Source organism: Schistocerca serialis, chromosome 3 (assembly GCF_023864345.2).
Source record: "Schistocerca serialis cubense isolate TAMUIC-IGC-003099 chromosome 3, iqSchSeri2.2, whole genome shotgun sequence".
Taxonomy (NCBI): domain Eukaryota; kingdom Metazoa; phylum Arthropoda; class Insecta; order Orthoptera; family Acrididae; genus Schistocerca; species Schistocerca serialis.
The window spans coordinates 103,956,251-103,977,579 of record NC_064640.1 but is presented as its reverse complement, the minus strand read 5'-3'; the positions used below and the strand labels follow the sequence as shown (position 1 = coordinate 103,977,579).

Below are 21,329 nucleotides of genomic sequence, written 5' to 3'. Positions count from 1 at the left end.
TGCACCCTCCTCCATCTCTTTCTCGATGTTCTTACTTATGTCAACACGGCTATCCATCTGGTTTCCTGTATTCCTTGTGATTTTGTTTCTCTTGCCTTTTCTCTTTCATCTCATCCTTTTTGGTGTCTTTGGTCCCCCTTTGGGGTTTGACCTTCACTTCCGAAATTCCTGTCTTAGGGTGAGCCATTTGGGGAAGAACTCCCTCAAGTGCCTATGGCATGGATTCCTCTTCTCCCTTTCTTCCCCTCTTCCTTCCCTGCTCTAGCCCCTACTAGGTCACCAGCACGTATAGCCAGTCCATGTAGTGGGGCTGTTTGCACCCAACGGGCTGTGCCCCCTGACAACACAGGGATCACACCTGATATCTGAGCTATTGCCTCCCCATGTATGCCTAGGAGTGGTTGCTTGTCATTCTGGAGCATTGGAACTCCCAGCAATGGCCACCGTGCCAGAAAGCCTTGCTGTTTCTGGGATCAGAGGGGGTGGTATCAAGGCAGATGTTTGCACATGAAGCGTATGAAGCTCCAAAAATCTGGCTGTTCTCCTATGGCTGTCTCTTCAACTGGTAACAGATCATTGAATGCTGCTTCTTATGACCCTGCAGCCTTCCCTTTCCTGGCTGCACCCTGGGAGGAGGACCATGCTCACCAGCTTGCAGTGAAACATTTTCCCTGCTGCCTGGTCTGTACTAGGACAGATGAGGACATGTTCATCACCACAAAGCCACTACTTTTTTTTTTTTTTTGAAAATATTGAAGACAAGCTTGGCAAAGTGGAGTCTCTCAGTAAGATGCAGTCAGGTTCCCTGCAGTCAGCTTCTTCTGCCACCCAGTCCGCAGCTCTTCATGCTTGCGATCATATTGACAATGCCCCAGTGTCTATTACAACTCAACAGTCTCTGAATATGCTCCAGGAAGTCATTTTTCACCAGGGCCTCATCCTTCAAACTGAAGAGAAACCACGGATAACCTGAAATGATGGGGCATTCATTTTGTTCAACGTGTTTAGAAAGGTCATACAGATAACTGCACCGATACCAGTGCCTTTATTCTGGCTTTTGAGGGAGAAGGTCAAGGTTTAGTGTTATCAGTTTGATGTGAAGCCACATTTCCCACCAACCATGAGGGGTTGCTGGTGATTGCGTTTTGGGCACATGTCTTTCCGATGTATGGTGGGCCCTCTATGTTGTGACTGTGGATACTTGCTTCATGAGGGCAGCCTCAGTGTTATGCCCCTGTGTGTGTAAACTGTCATAACCATCACTCTCCATGCTCACCAGATGGCACGGCTCACAAGAAAGTAAAGAAGATACAAGAGTATAAGTCCCTGGATTGTGTATCTTATACCGAAACTCATCAGAAATATAACCAACTCCACCCTGTGTTGATGGCTTATTCTTTTGCCTCTGTTACATCCTTCCTCTCCTCTCTCTTCCTTATCGCAGCCCTATTTCCCTCTCTTATCCCCCTCCTCTGTGGTTCTCATGCTCCCCCCTCCGTGTGCCACATCAACTCCCCGGCCGAAGTGCCCCCATTCTCCAGTGCCCACTGGTGATCCGGAGACTTGCTAACACAAACACAACTTGACCACAGGACACACAGTCTGTGCACTCCAACTTTGCCCACTCTGTTTCAGCTCTGGATCATGCAGAAACCTGCTCTCCCTCCGTTCTGTGCCCTCCTCAACCTATGAGAGAGAAAAGAAAGTAACGACTCCCTCAGTGCTCCCAGAGGTACCATCTCCCCCTCGCAACCTGAGTCTGACGTCTTATTTATGGATGTCACCCTTTTGTCATTGGCAATGTACGGTGACCCAGCAGCATGATTTGGTGACCCAGCAGTGTGATTGCCTACAGCCTGTTCACCTACCATTTGGATACCTGCTTTGTGATTATTCAATAGAACTGTAATGGATACTACCGTCACCTCCCAGAGTTGCAATCCCTTATTGCTTTTTACTCAGCTGCTTGTGTCATTCTCAAGTAATCTTATTTTACTGATGCTCACACACCATCCCTTTGTGAGTTCCGTGCTTTCTGTTGGTATCAGGTCGGCCCTTTGAGGACAGAGCAAATAGGTGTGTTGGGAATGCTTTGTCCCCTCTCTAGGTTCTTCTGTCCCTTTGTAATGGTTGTGGGCTACACTCCTTGCCCTCCAAGATTGTCAGCAGTGGCTATTGATTCCAGGCCTTGTTTTTCCAAGTGGCCTTTGTGCAGACCCATCAGTTCTCACGGAACACCTTGTGACCCATTTTGTGCAAGAACTGGTGTTAGCCTCCTATCCAGCTGCCTTCCTTCTCCAGAAACAGCAGGCTGAAGCTTTCTGCTTATGTTTTACCCCTTGTCAGGTGGAATCCTAAAATGATCCTGTTACTGAATGGAAGCTTCTTCTGGCCCTCTCTTCTTCTCATGATTCAGTTCCTGGCCCTGACTCCATCCATAGCCAACTGCTTCAAAATTTCAATCCTCCACAATGACAATATCTCCTCCAGCTGTTTAACTGTATTTGGCTCCAAGGCATTTTCTCTCTCAGTGGAGGGAGAGTATTGTGGTTCGTGTCCTTAAGCCTGCCAAGGACCCATCATCCTTTGATAGTTACTGCCCCATCAGCCTGACAAATGTCCCCTGCAAGCTATTACAATGAACAGTGACTCATTGGCTCTGTTGCATCCTTAAATCTTGGGTTCTTCTATCTCCTTACCAGTGTGGTTTTGCAGAGGGACACCCTCTGATTGGTCACCTGCTTCAATTGGAAACCATAGTTTGGCAGGCCTTTCCTCAGTGCTGCCATCTTGTTAAAGTTTTCTTTTATCTTCATAAGGCTTACAAGACGGCTTGGTGCCATCATATCCTCCTTATGTTTCACAATTGGGGGCTTCAGGGCCCCTTCCCGATTTTTATGTGTTCCTGTCACATCAGTCATTCAGAGTCCAGGCTGTCACTGTTCTCAACTCTCCATGGACCCAGGAGAATGATGTTCCACAGGGCCCTGTAATAAGTATCCTTCTTTTTCTCATTGTTATTAATGGACTTATGGTCACTGCCAGACCATTGGTCACCCCTGCTCTGTATGTGGATGATTTCTGTACTTGGGCTAGTTCCCACTCAGTGGCCTCTGTGGAACAACAGCTCCAGGGTGCCATCCAGTGTGCTTCCATGTGGACACTCGCACATGGGTTTCACTTCTCTCCCCATAAGAAGAGGGCGATGCATTATTGTCACTGTACTATAGTCCATCCTGATCCAGAGCTCTACCTCATTGCCCAACACCTGATCATGGTCCCCAGTTCCATTTCTTGGGTCTTATTTTTGACAACAAGCTTACTTAGTTGCCTCATATCTGTCATCTGAAGGTTGGCTATTTTCGTGAACTCAATGTTCTTGGCTTCCCTGCCCACACCTCTTGGGGCACAGATCATTCGAACCTTCTCTGCCTTTACTGGACTATGGTTGTCCAATTTATGGATCAGCTGCCCCTTCCACAGTTTTCCTCTTGGACCCAGTTCACCATCGTGATATCCGTTTAGTCACTGGTGCCTTTCGGACTAGGCCTGTCAATAGTCTCTTGGTTGATGCTGGGATCCCTCCCGTTTCAATTCAGCGGTCATCATCACTATCTACTTTTCCTCTGCTCACCCCTCCTATTCTATGCTTTGTGGACTATCGGGCAGGCCATTGTCTGCCTGCTGCCCACCCTCAGGTGGGTTTATCGGTTGGGCTCCACCTCACTTCTGTCCACAGTGACTTCTATCTCCCATCCTTGTCCTCTTTCTCACATTCTTTCCCAACCATCCCCCCTTGGTTAGTTCAACAGCCTTGGATTTGGATGTATCCCCTCCAGGGACCAAAAGCCTCTATCACCCCAATGGTGCTCTGTTGTTTGTTCGGAACACTCTTACAGGAGTTTCAGGATGCCATTGTTTCGTATACTGATGGCTGTAAACCCACTAATGATGTGGGATATGTCTTCATGTGTTCTGCTGTCATGGAACACCATCTCTTGCCTGCCACATGTGGGGTGTTTACTGCAGAACTGACAGTGGGTGTTTACTGCGGAATTGAGGCCATCTATCATGCCCTCTGTTTTATTAATTGGCCCTCCCTCACCCAAGTTTTCATACGTATTGACTGAATGAGTGGCCTTCAGGCTATCACTCAGTGTTTTTCCCATTACTACTTTTTTTCTGCCATCCACAACCTTCTTGTTGATCTTTGTGATGCTGCTTGTTTGGTTGATGCCCTAGCCCCCTGTTCCCCATGACCTCTCCAGGGGCACGTTTGTGGCTTTACATCAGAGCCCTTTTTTCTCAATCATTGGCTGACTCTTGGGAGGCTACCCCCTGTCTTCATTCCATCAAGGAGACTCCTGCCATGTGGTTTTCCTCCCTTTGCCTCTCCTGGCAGGAATCTACCATCCTCTGCCGTCTTGGTATTGGCCATACTAGCCTGACCAGTGGTTTTTTACTTTGCAGTGAGCCATCCACCCCCACCCCCCTCCCCCTCCCCATGTGTATTTGTGGGGCTCCACTCAGGGTGATCCATATTTTCATGGACTGACCCCGCCATTTTGGCCCTTCACACTAAATATGCCCTCCAACATTCCTCGTCTTTGGTGTTAGAGGATGACCCTTGCATGGTTATGTCTGTGGGGTCATGTCAACTTGTCTAGTGTAAGGTGCCTAAAGGATGCTGTATTCTTGGAATGCTATACAACAATTCAAGCAAATCACATTAATAGTTTTTATTACCATAGAGAAGATTGACAATACTTAACTTTGAATTTACAATGGTGTCACAAGCAATGGGGGACATGCAAACAATGAAAGTCCTTTGCTGTATACAAGGTCCATGTAAGCAGTTGCTATGGATCACATGTCACTGCTATCATAGTGCTCTGCTAGTACTGTGCTAATACTGCGCTGGTCTGAGAGTCCCGGTCTGGTACTGTGCTAATACTGTCTGCTCGTGGCTGGCAGGAGCAGCACTTATATTCTCTTCAGGTAGAGGCTACTCCTGTTGTGGTGTGCTGCTTGTCAGCAGGCTATTGGCTGATGTTGTCTCATGGCCTTCTCTTCTCTTGCATTGTTCATCTTCATGCCGGCGCTTTTCATTATGCCGTAATAATGTCTGTCCTTGGTTTTCTTCGTGAAAGTGATTTGTACTCTCAGGTATAAATCTTTGAATTTTCCTCTGACATATAAGTCTTGCAGTTAGCATAGGCACTGGTTATGGAGGCCTTCACCTTGCCTCCACACCAACCAGGTTCTCTCCGCTTTTCTCTGCATTTTGTCTGATCTGTTGTGCATTTTTTTCCCATTTCTTGTGTATTCTTTCCCTGGTATTTTCCCCTTTTTATCATGATAATGGTATGGTGTGAGTGTTGGCACAGGTTGGTGGCAATGCTGGTGCCGCATCATGCATAGCGTTTCTGGGGCACCCCTGCTCTCCCCCCAGTCCCACCTGCCCCCTGCTGTCCTGACATCCCTTTTCCCTCTTTATTTGCACATTATACCTTCTCCTCGACTGGACCATTCTGTTTGTGTTGTTGCTCCCTTGATTTCTGCCATCCTAGATCATGGGACTGATGACCTCACTGTTTGGTGCCCTCCCTCAAGTCAACCAACCAACCAATTGTACATTTGTATTTGAAAGCTACTGAATGGTCTGAATGTTTTACAAATGCAATACAAACATGCATGGAAGTAGCTTCTGAACTATGGAACAAAGATTGTTCAGCTTTAGAGACACAACTTTTGCAGGGGGTGGTTGCACAATAACATAAGTGATTTTACAAACCACTTGAGATACAACCATTTTCCAGTTCCCTCTTGGAGTGGAACCAAGTCCCCCAGTTCCTTAAAACCTGTTTATCATGTTTTATAAAGTTAGCGTATGTAGAGGACCCTTAAGTAGTCCTTTCATCCATCATTTTGAAGTGCCGTCCCAGCATCTATGTTATTTTGACAAAAGAATTTAAAGTATAATATCCATCTTTACTTGTCTAAGCCCATATTTTTTCCACATTAAATACAGATTTATTAGTTCAGTACTTTACCAAAACCCATGAAAGGTAACAGAACCTGGTGGCCTAGTACAGTTTCTGTGTAAGTACCAAATTATTATTCCAGTTTGGGTATGGTAACTGCACTAGAGGCTAAATATTTTTTTGACTGTCAGAAGCTAGGCAGAGAAAGTTTAATGGTAACATTTTATAAAATATGACAGTAATTGATAAAATGAAGGCAGAAGCAGAAACTATGTTACTTCTCGCTAATATAAGTTTGATGAAAATAAGTTTTATGAAAAGAGTGCAAACCCTCACCCATATCTCTACAGTTTCTTTAAAATTAGAATAAAAGTGTCACACTGCAAAACATAGTTAATGAGTCATGTTTTTAAAAGTGTTCTGGAACCCATGTAATTACCAGAAGGATCATTGGTTAAACCTAGTCTGAAAAAAATGCAGACACTGCAGTAATTAATAGCTTATGTTGGTTGTTTCTACCTATAAAGGATCAGTACCTAAGTACAACTACATTATTTTAACAGATGCTGGATACCAGAATGTGATAATATAACAAATCCTGTGTATGATGCTTCATGGGTATCTACAGCTGTGCCACCTGGGAAGGAATGTATACGCTACGCACCATATGACAATAATACTTCAGACGGTACATGTCCTAGTAATTTTAGCAAGAAAGAAATTTCTTGTGATCACTTTGTCTTTAAAGATGATGAATGGACTATTGTGAATGAGGTGAGTAGAATCAGCCTTTATTATACTGTAATAATTTGTTCTTCTGAATGTGTCCTTAATACCTTTTAGTAGGTCTCATCATATAGATGTATATTTAATGGATGAGGAATGAATGAAAAAAGTAAAGTAGCAGGCTGTGTAGTTGTGTAAGCAACTTCTGAATTCAGTTTTGGATTTACATAAATGTAGATATTTGGTTCATATGCATGTGTTTTGTATAAGACCTGCTGTAATTGCTGTATATCAGGTAAGCAGCCAGAAAACATATCGCACAGTCTAAAACTAGGAAATTGAAAATTATAATTAGACTCAGAACAGAATTCATGTATTCTAGTGCAAAACTCTACCCACTGCTCTAACGGTACTGTGCAGTGACACAGATTTTAATGAAGATACTTGTTGTACTTTCTTTGGTGTCCATTTTCTATCAAAAATATCTGAAATTAAGTATATAAAACTTCTGACTTTTCTTAAGAGCAGGTAAAAATCGAAAAGATAATTCTCATTTATTGTTCCATATCTGCTGCACTCAGATGGAACAATAAATGAGAATCATCTTAAACATCAAGACAGTTGCTGTTTCTGCCAAGATGAATGTGTCAGCTATATTGAATGTCAGAAAGGTTTCACTTTTAATTAATGTTTGTTTTATATTACTTTTTCAGTGGGATCTAACATGCCCAGAGAACCTATGGAAGTTATCTCTGGTGGGAACTGTGCATTTTGCTGGCATCCTTATAGGATCCAGCATATTTGGACTTCTTGCTGATAAGTAAGGATGGACCATTCCATAATTACTTTTGTATTTTACCCTGTACTATGACTCAATAAGTAAATAGTTTTGAACAGTTATAATAGCTTACTATTTATATTTTGTAAAATCTTCTATTTATTGTGTTCCAAGTGCCTGAGAATTACAATATTTGCCATGCTATTGGACTGGTTGGTCTAAGAAAAATGATAAATATTTTATTTGTGTGCCCAACTAATTACAATGCAATAATTTTTATGAAGATAGTGCCCCTAGAATACTTCAGATGTGAATGACAGTATTGAATCCTGCATTCAAGCTGAGGATACTCACTATTTCAGCTCCACTTCCATTTTAATTCTGTGTTCCTGGTTTTATTGTAAGGTAGATTATCTGTATCATGAGATTGGGTTTGGTCTTCAAGTGTTTTCTTCCTACTTAGCCCCATTGTTTCCAGTGCATGAAAATTCGTGAAGAAATCTGTAAGAAACTAACGTGCTTATGGAGATATTTATTGACTCATCTGCCGTGTCCTTTCTGTTGGTTCTGCAAAGTCCAAGTAATAGAAGACAGATTGAACTCAATAGGGCTCACATACTGTCAAGAAATTAGCTGGCTAGGATAAATAAGCAACAACAGCAATCCAAGATATGTAGTGAGCCAGAACAAGAAAACTTGCAGACCTGAGGGTTCCTTCTGAATTCCCATCTTCCCAGATATTAACTTAAATGAGCAACCTGGAAACATTGGACTGCTTGAGAAATTGTGTTGAGAAACACAAACTCAGACTAAATAAAAAAAAATGTGAAAAACTAATCAGGCAGTTGTTACTGGGGAAAAATACAAAGTACCCCACACACATATATCAGTGTTGGTTCATTGCTGTCCAATACCTGCTACAAGTCTAGACTCAAGCTGCTGAAGAGTGATTTTATGTTACTTGTTTATGAGCAGATTCTATGTTGGTTTTGGATACAAAATCCATTTTATCTTACTAACTTCGTATATTTTTATAAATCTGCAGCAATCTGGCATGAAGTAATAGTAATTTAATAACATATCACACTTAAATCAATGTAAATTTTCATTGGGTCCTGCCTTTGGATAACTGATGTTAAGATTTTAATACCGTATCAACTTTATTATGAATAAAACTATCTAGATCACTTATTAAAATTTGTTTATTGCTAAAGGAAGAAATTTTAATAAGAGATCTAGACTGTTTTATTCAAAAAATACTCACAATGATCAGACTCATACAGGAAATTCATTTTGTATGTTAGCAACTTGTGTATGAATGACAGTTTTTTTCTTGCCTTTACTTGTTTCGAGGTGTTAGAAAATCTGTGTACTGGTTTCTTATCATTGCAGCATTCATAAGATATATTTACTTCTCCAAACCTGTGGTACTGCATTTACTATGATCAAATTTCTAGAACTGCTTTTCTTCAGAATGAATTTAAATGCTGCCTGTATTAGTTCAAACTTCCAGAGGTGCTTTCCTTCATATACCATATTGGCCCAAATATAATCTGCACCCTTAATTTGTGTGTGGAAAAAAGTTGTCACATTGCCCACATAAAAATTGTTCAAAAAATAGTACCCATACTTGCATTTTCTTGTGTTTGAATGTTGCTAAATTACACAGATATACCAGCCTTACAATCACAGTCTTCACTGATTTCACTGTTAAAATTACTACTGATACTTATTTCATAACTGTAAGGATTTTTATCTCTCTCTCTTTCCAAAGCATACTGTCCTTGCTACCATTCAGGGCATTGGAAATGAAGCACATCTTGAATACTTTGATGATAGAATCTGGTGATATTGTACACCATGAAGAGAGACTCCAGGCATGCATAAGGCTGACTGATGGCTTTTTAATCTTGCCAGGTGAAGTGAATACATGATCCTCTTCTAAATGCCACTTTGAACACCATTTTCACAGATGTACTTTAAATGGCTAGTTTACATTGACATCAACCACCTACAGCTTTGAAGCCATACTGACAGGTATAATGGTTAGATCTGTCTTCAATGCAGCAACTCTCTTCTTTACTTCAAGTGTGATGTGAACTTTAAAGGAAGCCATCATCAGCACAGCTCTTTTACTGAGCAGTGCACCAAGTATACAACTCCAAACAGTAGCTAGCCACTCCATCACTAATTCTGTTATTATCCAGCATTTTTCTTGACAATGAATCATTAACTTCTCAGGGAAATTTGCCTTGAGCAAAGTTGTACACTTCAGAATAACGTAGGGGAGACGGGACAGGGTGGGGAGGGACAACTTTCCTCCCTCTGCAAAAAGCATCTCATCTGCATCACCCATCAGGTGTAGAGTGTCAGAGAGTTGCTACCATATTTGGATCACATGCCTCTGAAATTTGATGAGTTTCTTGGCAAAATCTTCTGACAATCTTTGTGCTAATGAAAACTTTATCAAAGAGAGATGCCTCTTGTATTCATAAATGTGCAGCATCAACTGATACAGCCACAGAATTCTGTCTTTGCAATTTCCAAGGCATTTAACTGTATTATTTGTTGAGATATCGGAATTCCATCTTTTCTCTCATCTTTTAAAAAAATATAACTCAATCTTAAACTTCATTACATTTCCCAGCTTTGGTCCTTCTGTAGGATTTCCTTGATGAAATGGCAGTTTGCAGATTATTCTTCAATGTGATCCAATGCTGCACATTAGATTCATCCAAACTATACTTTTTGCAAGCTTCATTACTTATTGTACTCTTTGCATAATGAGTAATTGCATGTTTGAAATTTGCAAAACTGTGCCCAATTCTGATGTTTGTTGATTTTCTTTCAATGTTACCATTCTCTGGTGAAGACTACATTTTAAATTTTAGTTAGAGAAAAAACTTTGCCTGTTCTGTCATGTAATTTGTGGTAAGGACTATGGGACCAAACTGCTGGGGTCATCGGTCCGTAGGCTTACGCACTACTTAATCTGACTTAAACTAACTTACGCTAAGGACAACACACACACCCAAAATAATGAAACAATGAGCATGATAGTAGTCATTAACTAAATTAAATGTTAACAATCAAAGACAGTTACATTGTTTTCTCATCTACAATGACTGATTCTCAAAATTTAGCTATGCATTTGCCAAATTTTGAACTAAGGAACAAGCACTAAAGTTGAAGTTTCTATCATATGGAGATACACCAGTATTTTTAGGATTGTGCAAATAAGCCATGTTCAGATTTTTCATTGCCTAATTTATCATAAAATACCAGGTGTACCGGTATGAAATGAGCGTTAAGATACATATGTGTTCACTGGGAACATTTGTTGTGAACGAGTCTTAATTTTTTTTGTTTGGTTGGTATGACATCTGTCAAAGATATTTAGTATACATCAAGTCATGGAACAAATAACGTCATATGTTTCAACATGTTAACGATGTCGAATTTTGTACCAGAAAGTGATGATTTGCGGAAAGCATTAATTTTTTGTTTTCATTTGAAAAAAAGTGCTGCAGAGTCACATTGAATGCTTGTTGAGGCATATAGTGATCATGCTCTATCAGAAGCAACATGCAGAAGGTGGTTACAATGGTTCAGAAATAATGATTTTCATGTAAGAAATGAAGAATGTGGAAGACCACCAAAAAAGTTCGAAGACGCCAAATTGCGAGCAATATTGGATGAAGATGATACTTTGAGTCAGAAGCAAATGGCAGCAATGCTAAATGTTGCACAACAAACAATTTCTGACCGTTTGAAAGCTATGGGAAAGATCCAAAAGTGTGGAAAATGGGTGCCACATGAATTGAATGAAAGACAGATGGAAAACCAAAAAACCATTTGTCAAATTTTGCTTCAAAGACAAGAAAGAAAATCAATTTTGCATTGAATTGTTACTGGCGATGAAAAATGGATTTATTTTAAGAATCCTAAATGGGAAATACATGGGTTAATCCTGGACAACCATCAACATCGACTGCAAAACCAGATCGATTCAGCAAGAAGACAATGCTCTGTGTTCGGTGGGATCAGAAAGGTGTGGTGTATCATAAGCTTGTAAAACCCGGTAAAACTGTGAATACTAATCGTTACAGACAACAAATGATCAATTTGAACTATGCATTGATCGAAAAAAGACCAGAATGGGCCAGAAGGAATGGCAAAGTAATTTTTTTACATGACAATGCATCTGCACACAAAGCAAAACTGGTTCAGGATACAATCAAAACACTTGGCTGGGAGCTGCTACCCCACCCGCCATATTCACCAGACTTGGCCCTTTCTGACTACCATTTGTTTTCATCAATGGGACACGCATTGGCTGAGGAACACTTCGATTCCTATGAAGAAGTTGAAAATTGGGTGTCTGGTTGGTTTGCTTCAAAAGACGAACATTTCTATTGGCGTGGAGTCCACAAATTTCCAGAAAGGTGGTCAAAATGTATAGAAAGCAATGGTTAGTGCTTTGAATAAAATGTTTTTAGTTTCAATTCAAAATTAGTGTTTCATTTTCACACAAAAACGCTCATTTCATACCGGTACACCTGGTATGTAGCATATATGCAGGCCAGTATGGTATAATGAAATGACAGACTGCTTTTATTAGTACAGTTAGTACGGTCATTTTGTGTCAATTTTTTGAGAGACAATTAAATGCTACATGTGGTTACTTGATTTCCTGTTGTAATTATTAAGCTCATCATTGATCTCTCAGCAGACAATTAACTTGCATATACAAAATATTACTGAATATCTCTATTAGTTTGGTTTAAACTAAAAAAATATAGCAGACGGTATAGTGCTTTATTTAAAACAGTTTACAGATAGTTGTATGATTATATTTTGTATTCAACAATATTATGAAAAGGAAAGCTGCTACTCGCCATATAGCAGAGATGTTGAACACCACAGCTAGGCTTCATCTGACAGAGGCTGCAGTCGTGTGTGTGTGTGTGTGTGTGTGTGTGTGTGTGTGTGTGTGTGTGTGTCATATGCGTATATTGTGACAGTCTTTTTGTTGTCCCTGTCTGCGACTCAGCAACTTTGCTATATGGTGAGTAGCAACTTCCCTTTTCATAATATTGTTACAGTCCATCCTGGATTTTCCATTGTTATGTTTTGAATTCCTCTCGTATTATTATATCATTTTCATATTCACTCTGATGTAATGATTGTTTAACAGATTTGGTAGAAAGATAATCCTTATCCTCTGCATACTGTTGATGGCTGTATCTGGAGTGGCTCAAGCTCTTTCAACTACCTACATCGCATTCCAGGTGTTCATCTTCATCAATGCTCTGGGCTGTGCTGGGGTTTACCCTCCCGCATTTATTATAGGTAGGATTCACTTCGCCAGTTTCATAGGTCAATATAAAGACTAAACCAATATGAAGGCTGTCATTTCCATACTGTCTTTATGCAAATACAAATGAGTAGACTAGTCCAGAAATGTACTTTGATGATGCTGTTTGTCATGTAACATAGGATGTTCACAAAGAGTTAGCAAACACCATGTCACATTACAGCATGTCTAATAGATTGCAGATACTGTTTCAAAAATATTTTCCAGCATATAATAGGTGAAAGCTGAAACAATCAGATGAAATTTATTTTTGGTGCTAAATGTTGAGTGCAGCAGGTGGTAGTTTAATTAAATGAAATTACTGCAATACGAGAATGGTATAACAATTTCCAGTGTCAAAGACTGAACAGAGAGAGGTAATGTATGAAACATTCTGATGGCATTGGCTTCATGTTAAATTCTAGTTCTTCCCAGCACATGTCCTGAGATGTCAAAATTTGCCTTCGTTCTAATGAATTTCTTCCCCAGTAACACATTTTGCAATGTTCCCGAGAGAGAGAGAGAGAGAGAGAGAGAGAGAGAGAGAACAGAGACGTAAACATACAGATTCAAAACCATCAGTTGATGTTGCATAGAATGAGACAGATATTATATGGATGATATTTTTTGAATTTTCAAAATCTCATTTATTTGAGGAGACTGTCACTATATGAGTACCATCAATGTATAAATATTATGTGATTATAAGACCCCTAAATATGTCATATGGGGATAATTACTAGGAATAATGACATTGTTTCCATGCAAGATAACAGATAAGTGAAATTTTTTGCAGATCTTTTAATAATGCCATTAGAAATTCCACTAACATTCCTTTCTTTTGCAATTAGACGTTTATAAACATAGTTTTCACATCATTGAGTATGATAAGATGCAAATATAGCATAAACTGATCAATAATATGCTCTCTTGAATTTATTTTTGACTTGTCCCACATCCCTGAAGATTGTCCTCCAGATGAGGTCTATGAGGTGTGTTTTTTTAAATAAGTTTTGTTTTGAAATAAAAATATAGCAAGCAGACTTTTTGGAAATTTTATTTTTACATGAAAGCATGTACTTTAATGTACTTTTCTACATAATTCCCAACAATATTAAGGCACTTATTGTATCATATACCAGCTTTGGAATACTCCCTTTGATTGAGAATCCATCCAAATGTGAAATAAGTGCTGTGATTTGTTTTCTTAGTGCTAAAGACATGAAAGCAGCTGAAATTCATCATGTCAGTGAAATGTATCAAGAAACCATTATGAGTGATGGAATGGTACAGAAATTGGTGGGAGTTTTTAAAGATGGCCATATGAATGTGTATGATGAGGAACAAAGTCGGCAACCTTCCATCATTACTGATAATTTGGTGCAGAAAGTTGATAAAAAAGTGAGGATAAACAGACACTTCATGATTTCAGTTTATGTGATGAGTTTCATTTAGTGTCAAGAAGTGTGCTTGATGCACAATTGTGTTGCAGTGGTTGTCTAATCATGCAGCAGATATTGTGAAGATGATATTCAAAAGCTGGTTATACAGTATGATAAGTGCCTCAGTATTGGTGAAAATTATGTAGAAAAGTAGATTAAAGAATAGGCTTTCATTTAAAAATAGAATTGATAAAATTCTCCTTCTTTTATACACACATCAAAAAAGTTTTGCATCACCTCAGTTCTGAGAGTTCTGGAACCTGTACAGAAAATTTGAATAGAGATCAACATAAACATCATTTCTGCCTTTTTTATTGCTCATGAAAACCACACATTGCATGTTGTACCACCATACAGCGAGACTTACAGAGGTGGTGGTCCAAATTGTTGTACCCACCAATACCTCTAATACCCAGTAGCACATCGTCTTGCATTGATGCATGCCTGTATTCATCGTGCATACTATTCAAAAGTTCATCAAGGCATTGTTTGTCCAGATTGTCCCACTCTTCAATGGCGATTCAGTGCAGATCCCTCGGAGTGGTTGGTGGGTCATGTCATCCATAAACAGTCCTTGTCAATCTCTCCCAGGCATGTTCAATAGGGTTCATGTCTGGAGAACATGCTGGACACTCTAGTCGAGTGATGTCATTATCATGAAGGAAGTCATTCACAAGATGTGCACGAAGGGGGTGTGAATTGTCATCCACGAAGATGAATGCCTCACCAATATGCTGCCAATGTGGTTGCACTATCGGTCGGAGGATGGCATTCGTGTATCATACAGCCATTACGGTGCTTTCCATGATCACCAGTGGCATACATCAGCTCCACATAATGCCATCCCAAAACAGCAGGGAACCTCCACCTTGCTGCACTCTCTGGACAGTTTGTCTAAGGTGTTCAGTCTGACTGGGTTGCCTCCAAACACGTCTCTTACGATTGTCTGGTTGAAAGTATATGTGACACTCACTGGTGAAGAGAACATGATGCCAATCCTGAATGGTCCATTCGGCATGTTGTTTGGCCCATCTGTACCATGCTGCGTGGTTGCAAAGATGGACCTCGCCATGGAAGTGAAGGTGCGTATTGCGCACAGTTTGAGTCATAACATGACGTCCTGTGGCTGCACGAAAAGCATTATTCAACATGATGGCATTGCTGTCAGTGTTCTTCTGAGCCATAATCTGTAGGTAGCAGTCATCCAGTGCAGTAGTAGCCCTTGGGCGGCCTGAGCAAGGCACGTCATTGACATCGCTTTGGTTCACTCTGAGACGCCTGGACACTTCCCTTGTTAAGAGCCCTTCCTGGCACAAAGTAACAATGCAGATGTGATCAAACTGTGGTATTGACTGTCTAGGCATGGTTGAACTACAGACAACATGAGCCATGTACCTTTTTCCTGGTGTTATGACTAGAGCTGATCGGCTGTCAGACCCCCTCCATCCAATAGGTGCTGCTCATGCATGGTTGTTTACATCTTTGGGCAGGTTTAGTGACATCTCTGAACAGTCAAAGGGACTGTGTCTGTGATACAATATCCACAGTCAACACCTATCTTCAGGGACTGGGATGGTGCAAAACTTTTTTTGATGTGTGTATTTATTTCAAAATGGCACTTACTTAAAAAACATGCCACATATGAATCAAATGAATTAAACATCTGTAGGATCTGCCAAAATTTGGGTACTTAATAATTCTACAACTGGAAAACTTGCTCATGTGAAGTGAAAGAAGATATCGATATAAGTTTGAGGAAATTTCCCCATCTTTTAACCAAAGAGAGTTCATGGAGCCAGCTGTATGGTGCCAATAGTGGTGGGTGTGGGAATATTAAATCTGGTAGACTGTGATATTTAACTTTTGTAGTAACAGTTAAGCACCATAATGCACCACCATGTTGCAGCAACTTTTAATATGGTCTCTTCTTTGTTTTACTTGTACGGTAGTTTTAAGATTTACACATGTTAGCGTTAGATATCAGGAACGTTCCTGTGAAAAAGTTTCCAGTATAGAACATCCACATTGTCCCATTAGATCCTTAACATTTTATTCTTCTACAAAGCCATGAGACCTTTCAGAGTGTGCACAAACATTTAGGTTAAAGTAGTTCTAAAGCGACATCTACTGAGTTTTCTTCTCTGCTAAGTTCATATCAGAAGAACATTTAGAAATACATTTTTTTTTCAAATTGACTCTATGTCTTCCACAGTTAACAGACTAAATTTTACAGAACTGCATAATTTGAGGTGCATTCTGAAGCACCACAGAGTTATTGCACCATGATAAATAGTAAAGAGTACACAAACTTCTAGTAACTATAGTGCTACTGATACAATTGACAGCAACATCTTCCCAATTATAAACAACTGTAAGACAGCTTTTAATTATGTAAAGCATTAATATCACACAAAATATACTTACAGAACTTAGAGTTCAAGATAAGGTGTTAAAGGTGGTTACAGACACTGCATAAGGTGCTAGATTAGATGGTTGCATAAGTACCAAAATCAAAGGAAACATAAAATGGCGAATAATGCAAACAGCAGAAAAAAGGAAGCATCTTAAGAGTAAATAAGCTGCACCTAAATTTAGGACATGACTTAAGTACAGAATACTGTTGGAGCTGCTATTGATCTCTACAAAGGTGCTTTTGTCTTGATAAGCACATATTGTGGTATTGTAGCTTAATGTATACATAATTTATTGAAAGAACACAAAAAATAATAATAAAATATAGATATATAAGTGCAGAATTAAAATAAAACTGGAAATAACAATATTAATAATAAATATATGCTATAAAATTTACTGCATTTTACAATTGTTATTAGTCAATAAAGAAAAGGTAAGGTATATTCTATGACCTTATTTAAGCTTAATGCAATTCCAAGCTGAGATATCTTTATGAAGATATGTTTTAGAGATTTGCCTTAACATAAAAATCCAAATATCTCTTCCACATTGTGCAGCTGTAGATGAAATGTATCAATAAATCAACTTAAAAACATTTCTTCTTTAGACTGCTGTTATAGCATCTCCTGCAAATTTTGTTCCCATTTTGTCATGAATAAAGTAAAGTATTTTCTTTTCCTAAGATTTTATTTCTGTTATTTTCCGTATTTCAACAAAATGTTTACTTTTGGTTTTGATTTTAGAAGTTTCCACATTTTTCAACTTTGTCTTGTCTTTGTGTGATTTGTGGGTGCTTCAGAGTTCTGATACCCAGTTACACTGCTTTTTGCAATATTGGATTTTTCTTTGTAGGTATGATACAGAGTTGTCTTTCCTTTGAACATTTCCATTATGCACATTTGTTTGTAGAAAAAAGGCAAAATGAAAAATAGTGCAGCATCAGAAACTGAGTTAGGTAGTTCAGTTCCCTATTTTTGTGCTCTTCTTGTGCTAAATACTTCCTATATATGGTGAGATGTTATTCCCATATTGCTATTTGTAGTCTTCTGAAGATAACTGTATAAAAAGTGAGACTTGGATCCTAGCTATGCCTAATATGTAGAACCAATGATGACCACAACACTTGTTGAAATGAAAACTCTCTGTCTGAATTTAGGTCTGCAATGGTATTATCACTTTTATTCAGAATTGAAACCATTGGTATTGTATATCATAAACCCTATTTAGGGTCCCTCACAAGTTGCTTTTGTGGCCAGATGGATACTCCTTTTTTTGTGATGTTACTGCTTTTGCTTCTTAATCAGCTGTTCTTTCCTATTCTCTTAGTCCTGAAAATTATTTAATTTCTGATCTAGCCAGTATCCATTATGAATCTTATACCCTGCTGTGATGCTATTGACTTTTCCAGTCTGAACTGCTGTCTTGTTACACTTTCAAAATTTTTCACTTCTCAGTTGTTTATTTTAGTTCCAGTTGTATTTTTAACAGGTCAGTATATCATCAATCTTCATGTAGTATTGCCTTCCATATTACCACTCACTGATTGAGCAAGCAGTGAAATTTAAATTTTTCTTCATTTTCCTACGAACATTTATCAAATTTTTTATATTCTTAAGGGTCTGCAGCACGATATATGTCTGGCACACACATTATAAGCAGATAAACCCAAACTGCTGCTATGTTTAAAGTATTCTGTGCTTTATCGGTTTGTGATAGGCCTAGTTTTGGCTACAGCCCCATTTTCTAGCTGCCTGCAAATAATACATACTTTCATCAACCTTGGTTTCTACCCTTATGAATAACTATTCATTATCAATGTTTTATGGATGTCAAAAACAGCTGATTTAAGTACTATTGTATAATCCCCCAGTATTGTCGGTAGTTATACTTAATAACAGAAACAAAGATTAACAAAATTGTAGCTAAATAGGCAATCACAAACCAATAAAATACTAAATACTTTAAATACAGCAGTTATTTTGGCTTTTTCTACATATAATGTCTGTGTAAAAAAATTCAAATTCACATAGTTTGCTGTACACAATACCTCTAACAAATATTAGTGGAGAAAATAAACTGTGAATTCATTTTTCAAATCATGTAGGTGTGGAGCTGGTGGGAAAGAATCTCAGAGAAATGAGTGGCATTGTACTCAACTATTTTTATGCTTTGGGTGAAGCAGCTGTGGCTCTTGTGGCATACCTGTGCAGAGACTGGGTGCGAACGCAGCTTGTTATTTCTGCACCTGCCGCTATATTTGCTGTCTATTACTGGTAAGACCACATATACATATTACTACAGAATTCATTATTTTCAGCAGATAAACACATTCTGATGTATCTGGTAGAACAGAATCAGCTTTTGTTTCTGCAAGAAGTATTTTCTCTTAAACAAACCATTTAACAATGACACTAAAAAGACAAAAAATAACATTAACCCAGTTCTTCTTGCTGGTAGCCACAATAGAGGGATTGCAGGAATGCGTAGCTACCAGCAAGATGTAAATATCACCAGCATTGTGAAACCTGGTGCTGGTCTACAGGAAATCTTGAAGGACTACAAAAACAAAAATTGTGTGTTGCAAAATCAATGTCTTGTGATACTAGGTGGTACCAATGATGTGTACAAGAATGAACTCAAAACTGTAACAACTGTTCTAAGAGAAAAATTAACTAAAATAGACAATCAAAAGGTGATTGTGGTAGGCCTACCACATAGGCATGACCTTATGGAATCCTCTATTGTAAACAAAGAGATCCAAAAGGCCAACATGGCTTACAGGCAGATCTGCCAGTCCGGTCCAAATGCTTCTTTCCTCAGTATAAATGATCTGTAAGGAAAGCATTTCACAGCACATGGCATGCACCTGAATAAATATGGCAAAACATTACTGAGCCAAAGAATTAAATTGTTTCTAGAAAGTGTTAATCATATAAATGCGAGCTGTAACACTACTGCACTGCCATCAGAAGAAAAAGTATGCAAATTACCATCCATAGCTAAGACAATTGTAGGCCTGCAAAATCCTTATGTACCAGATAATCCAGAAGACATGGAAGCTGTCACTCCATTCCCAACTGCATCCACAGGAACAACGGCAACAGCAGCAGCAACAGTATCTGACATGTTCCACACCCATGAGGATTCCCTCTTTTATGGGTCTATGGAATGAATAATTAATGTAATCTAATCAAGGTAGAAATAGAAACACCAACAACAGAAGAAGAGGAAACAACTGCATGCCCACCTGTACTCACAACAACAGCAGCAGCAGCAGAAGACACAGAAACACCCACAACTTAAGAAGAGAAAACAGCTGCAGGTGAAATGTGTAGTGTAACAAGCAGGTGAAAAATAGTGCCTCCATCCCACCTGAAAGATTTTTTAAGGCACAAAGAGGAGGAAACCACCACAATATTTAGAACCAAATTTTTAACTGTATTTCACCAAAATATACAGTCCATAAAGAATAAAGTTCAACAATTAGAATTAGAATTGCAAAAACTAGACAGTACCATTGTGTGTATGACTGAACATTGGTGTAAGGAAAATGAAATTATATATTTTGCATTAACATCTTATGACCTGGCCTGTTCCTACAATAGAATTTCCATGAATGGTGGGGGGTTCATGTATTTATGTGAAAAAAGGCATAACATTTAAAATTAGAAAAGATCTTATAGCATTAAGTGAAAAAAAAAACATTTTAAACTATCAGCAGTTGAAATAATGGAAAACAGCTTGTCAAAAAAATTAATAGTATTTTGTATGTATAGATCCCCCAGCGGTAATATGGACATTTTTTTCTCAAAACTCAATCAGCGCTTAGAAAAGGTAACTTGTTCAAAAATGAACATTCTCATATGAGGGGATTTAAACATCAACACAATGAAATCAGGTGATCATAGTAGTACCTACTTGAACATTCTCTGCAGCTATGGCATAACATCACTCATTAACTGTTCAACTAGAGTGACCAAACAATCTTCCTCAATAATAGACCATGTAGTAACAGACATAGAAAGAAAGCACTAGCACTTACTTGTTCAAAATCTGGGCCTATCAGATCATCTCTGTCAGATATCAAAAGCAAATGTTTGCGTAGAAAAGTCTGCTAAATTGAATGCATGCAAGAGGGTCTTTTCAGAATCGAACCTATGTCATTTCTCATCTCAGTTACAACATGAAGAGTGGGGGGGAAGTGTATGCAGAAACAAATGTAAATAAAATGTTTAATAAGTTCATGACAATATTTAAACTAAAATTTGAGGAAGCATTCCCCAAAATACTGCATTCAATTGGAGCAACAAACAAAAATAAATGGGCAACCAGAAGTATCAAAAAATCCTATGAAACCCTAAGATATCTTGCATCCATCAAAAATAGCCAGACTGACCCAGCCTTTTTAGAGCTCTACAAAAATTACAGGAGAACTTATAGAAAAGTATTGCTAGCTGCAAAAAAAAAAAAACTTAACAAGTGGCAAAACATTACTGAAAGCAGATAACAAAAGTAAAGCAATCTAGAACATAATCAAACAGGAGACAGCAAATGATGGACAAAAAAATCTGGAAAAAAAGATTAAAAGCAAAGATGTTGAAACCAGCAACCCAAAGGAACTAGCAAAC

General features: G+C 38.8%; 1 protein-coding gene across 7 annotated transcripts in view; it reads left to right on the top strand.

The window, feature by feature from the left end:
• LOC126469776 (organic cation transporter protein) overlaps nucleotides 1-21,329 on the top strand; it is a 298,044-nt gene that overhangs the window by 250,707 nt on the left and 26,008 nt on the right. For all 7 annotated transcript variants that reach the window (XM_050097012.1, XM_050097006.1, XM_050097008.1 and 4 more), the window contains 4 exons: nucleotides 6,548-6,758; nucleotides 7,424-7,530; nucleotides 12,686-12,840; nucleotides 18,806-18,974. In XM_050097012.1, coding sequence (XP_049952969.1) covers nucleotides 6,548-6,758; nucleotides 7,424-7,530; nucleotides 12,686-12,840; nucleotides 18,806-18,974 — 642 coding nt within the window. The remainder of the gene's footprint in view (nucleotides 1-6,547; nucleotides 6,759-7,423; nucleotides 7,531-12,685; nucleotides 12,841-18,805; nucleotides 18,975-21,329) is intronic.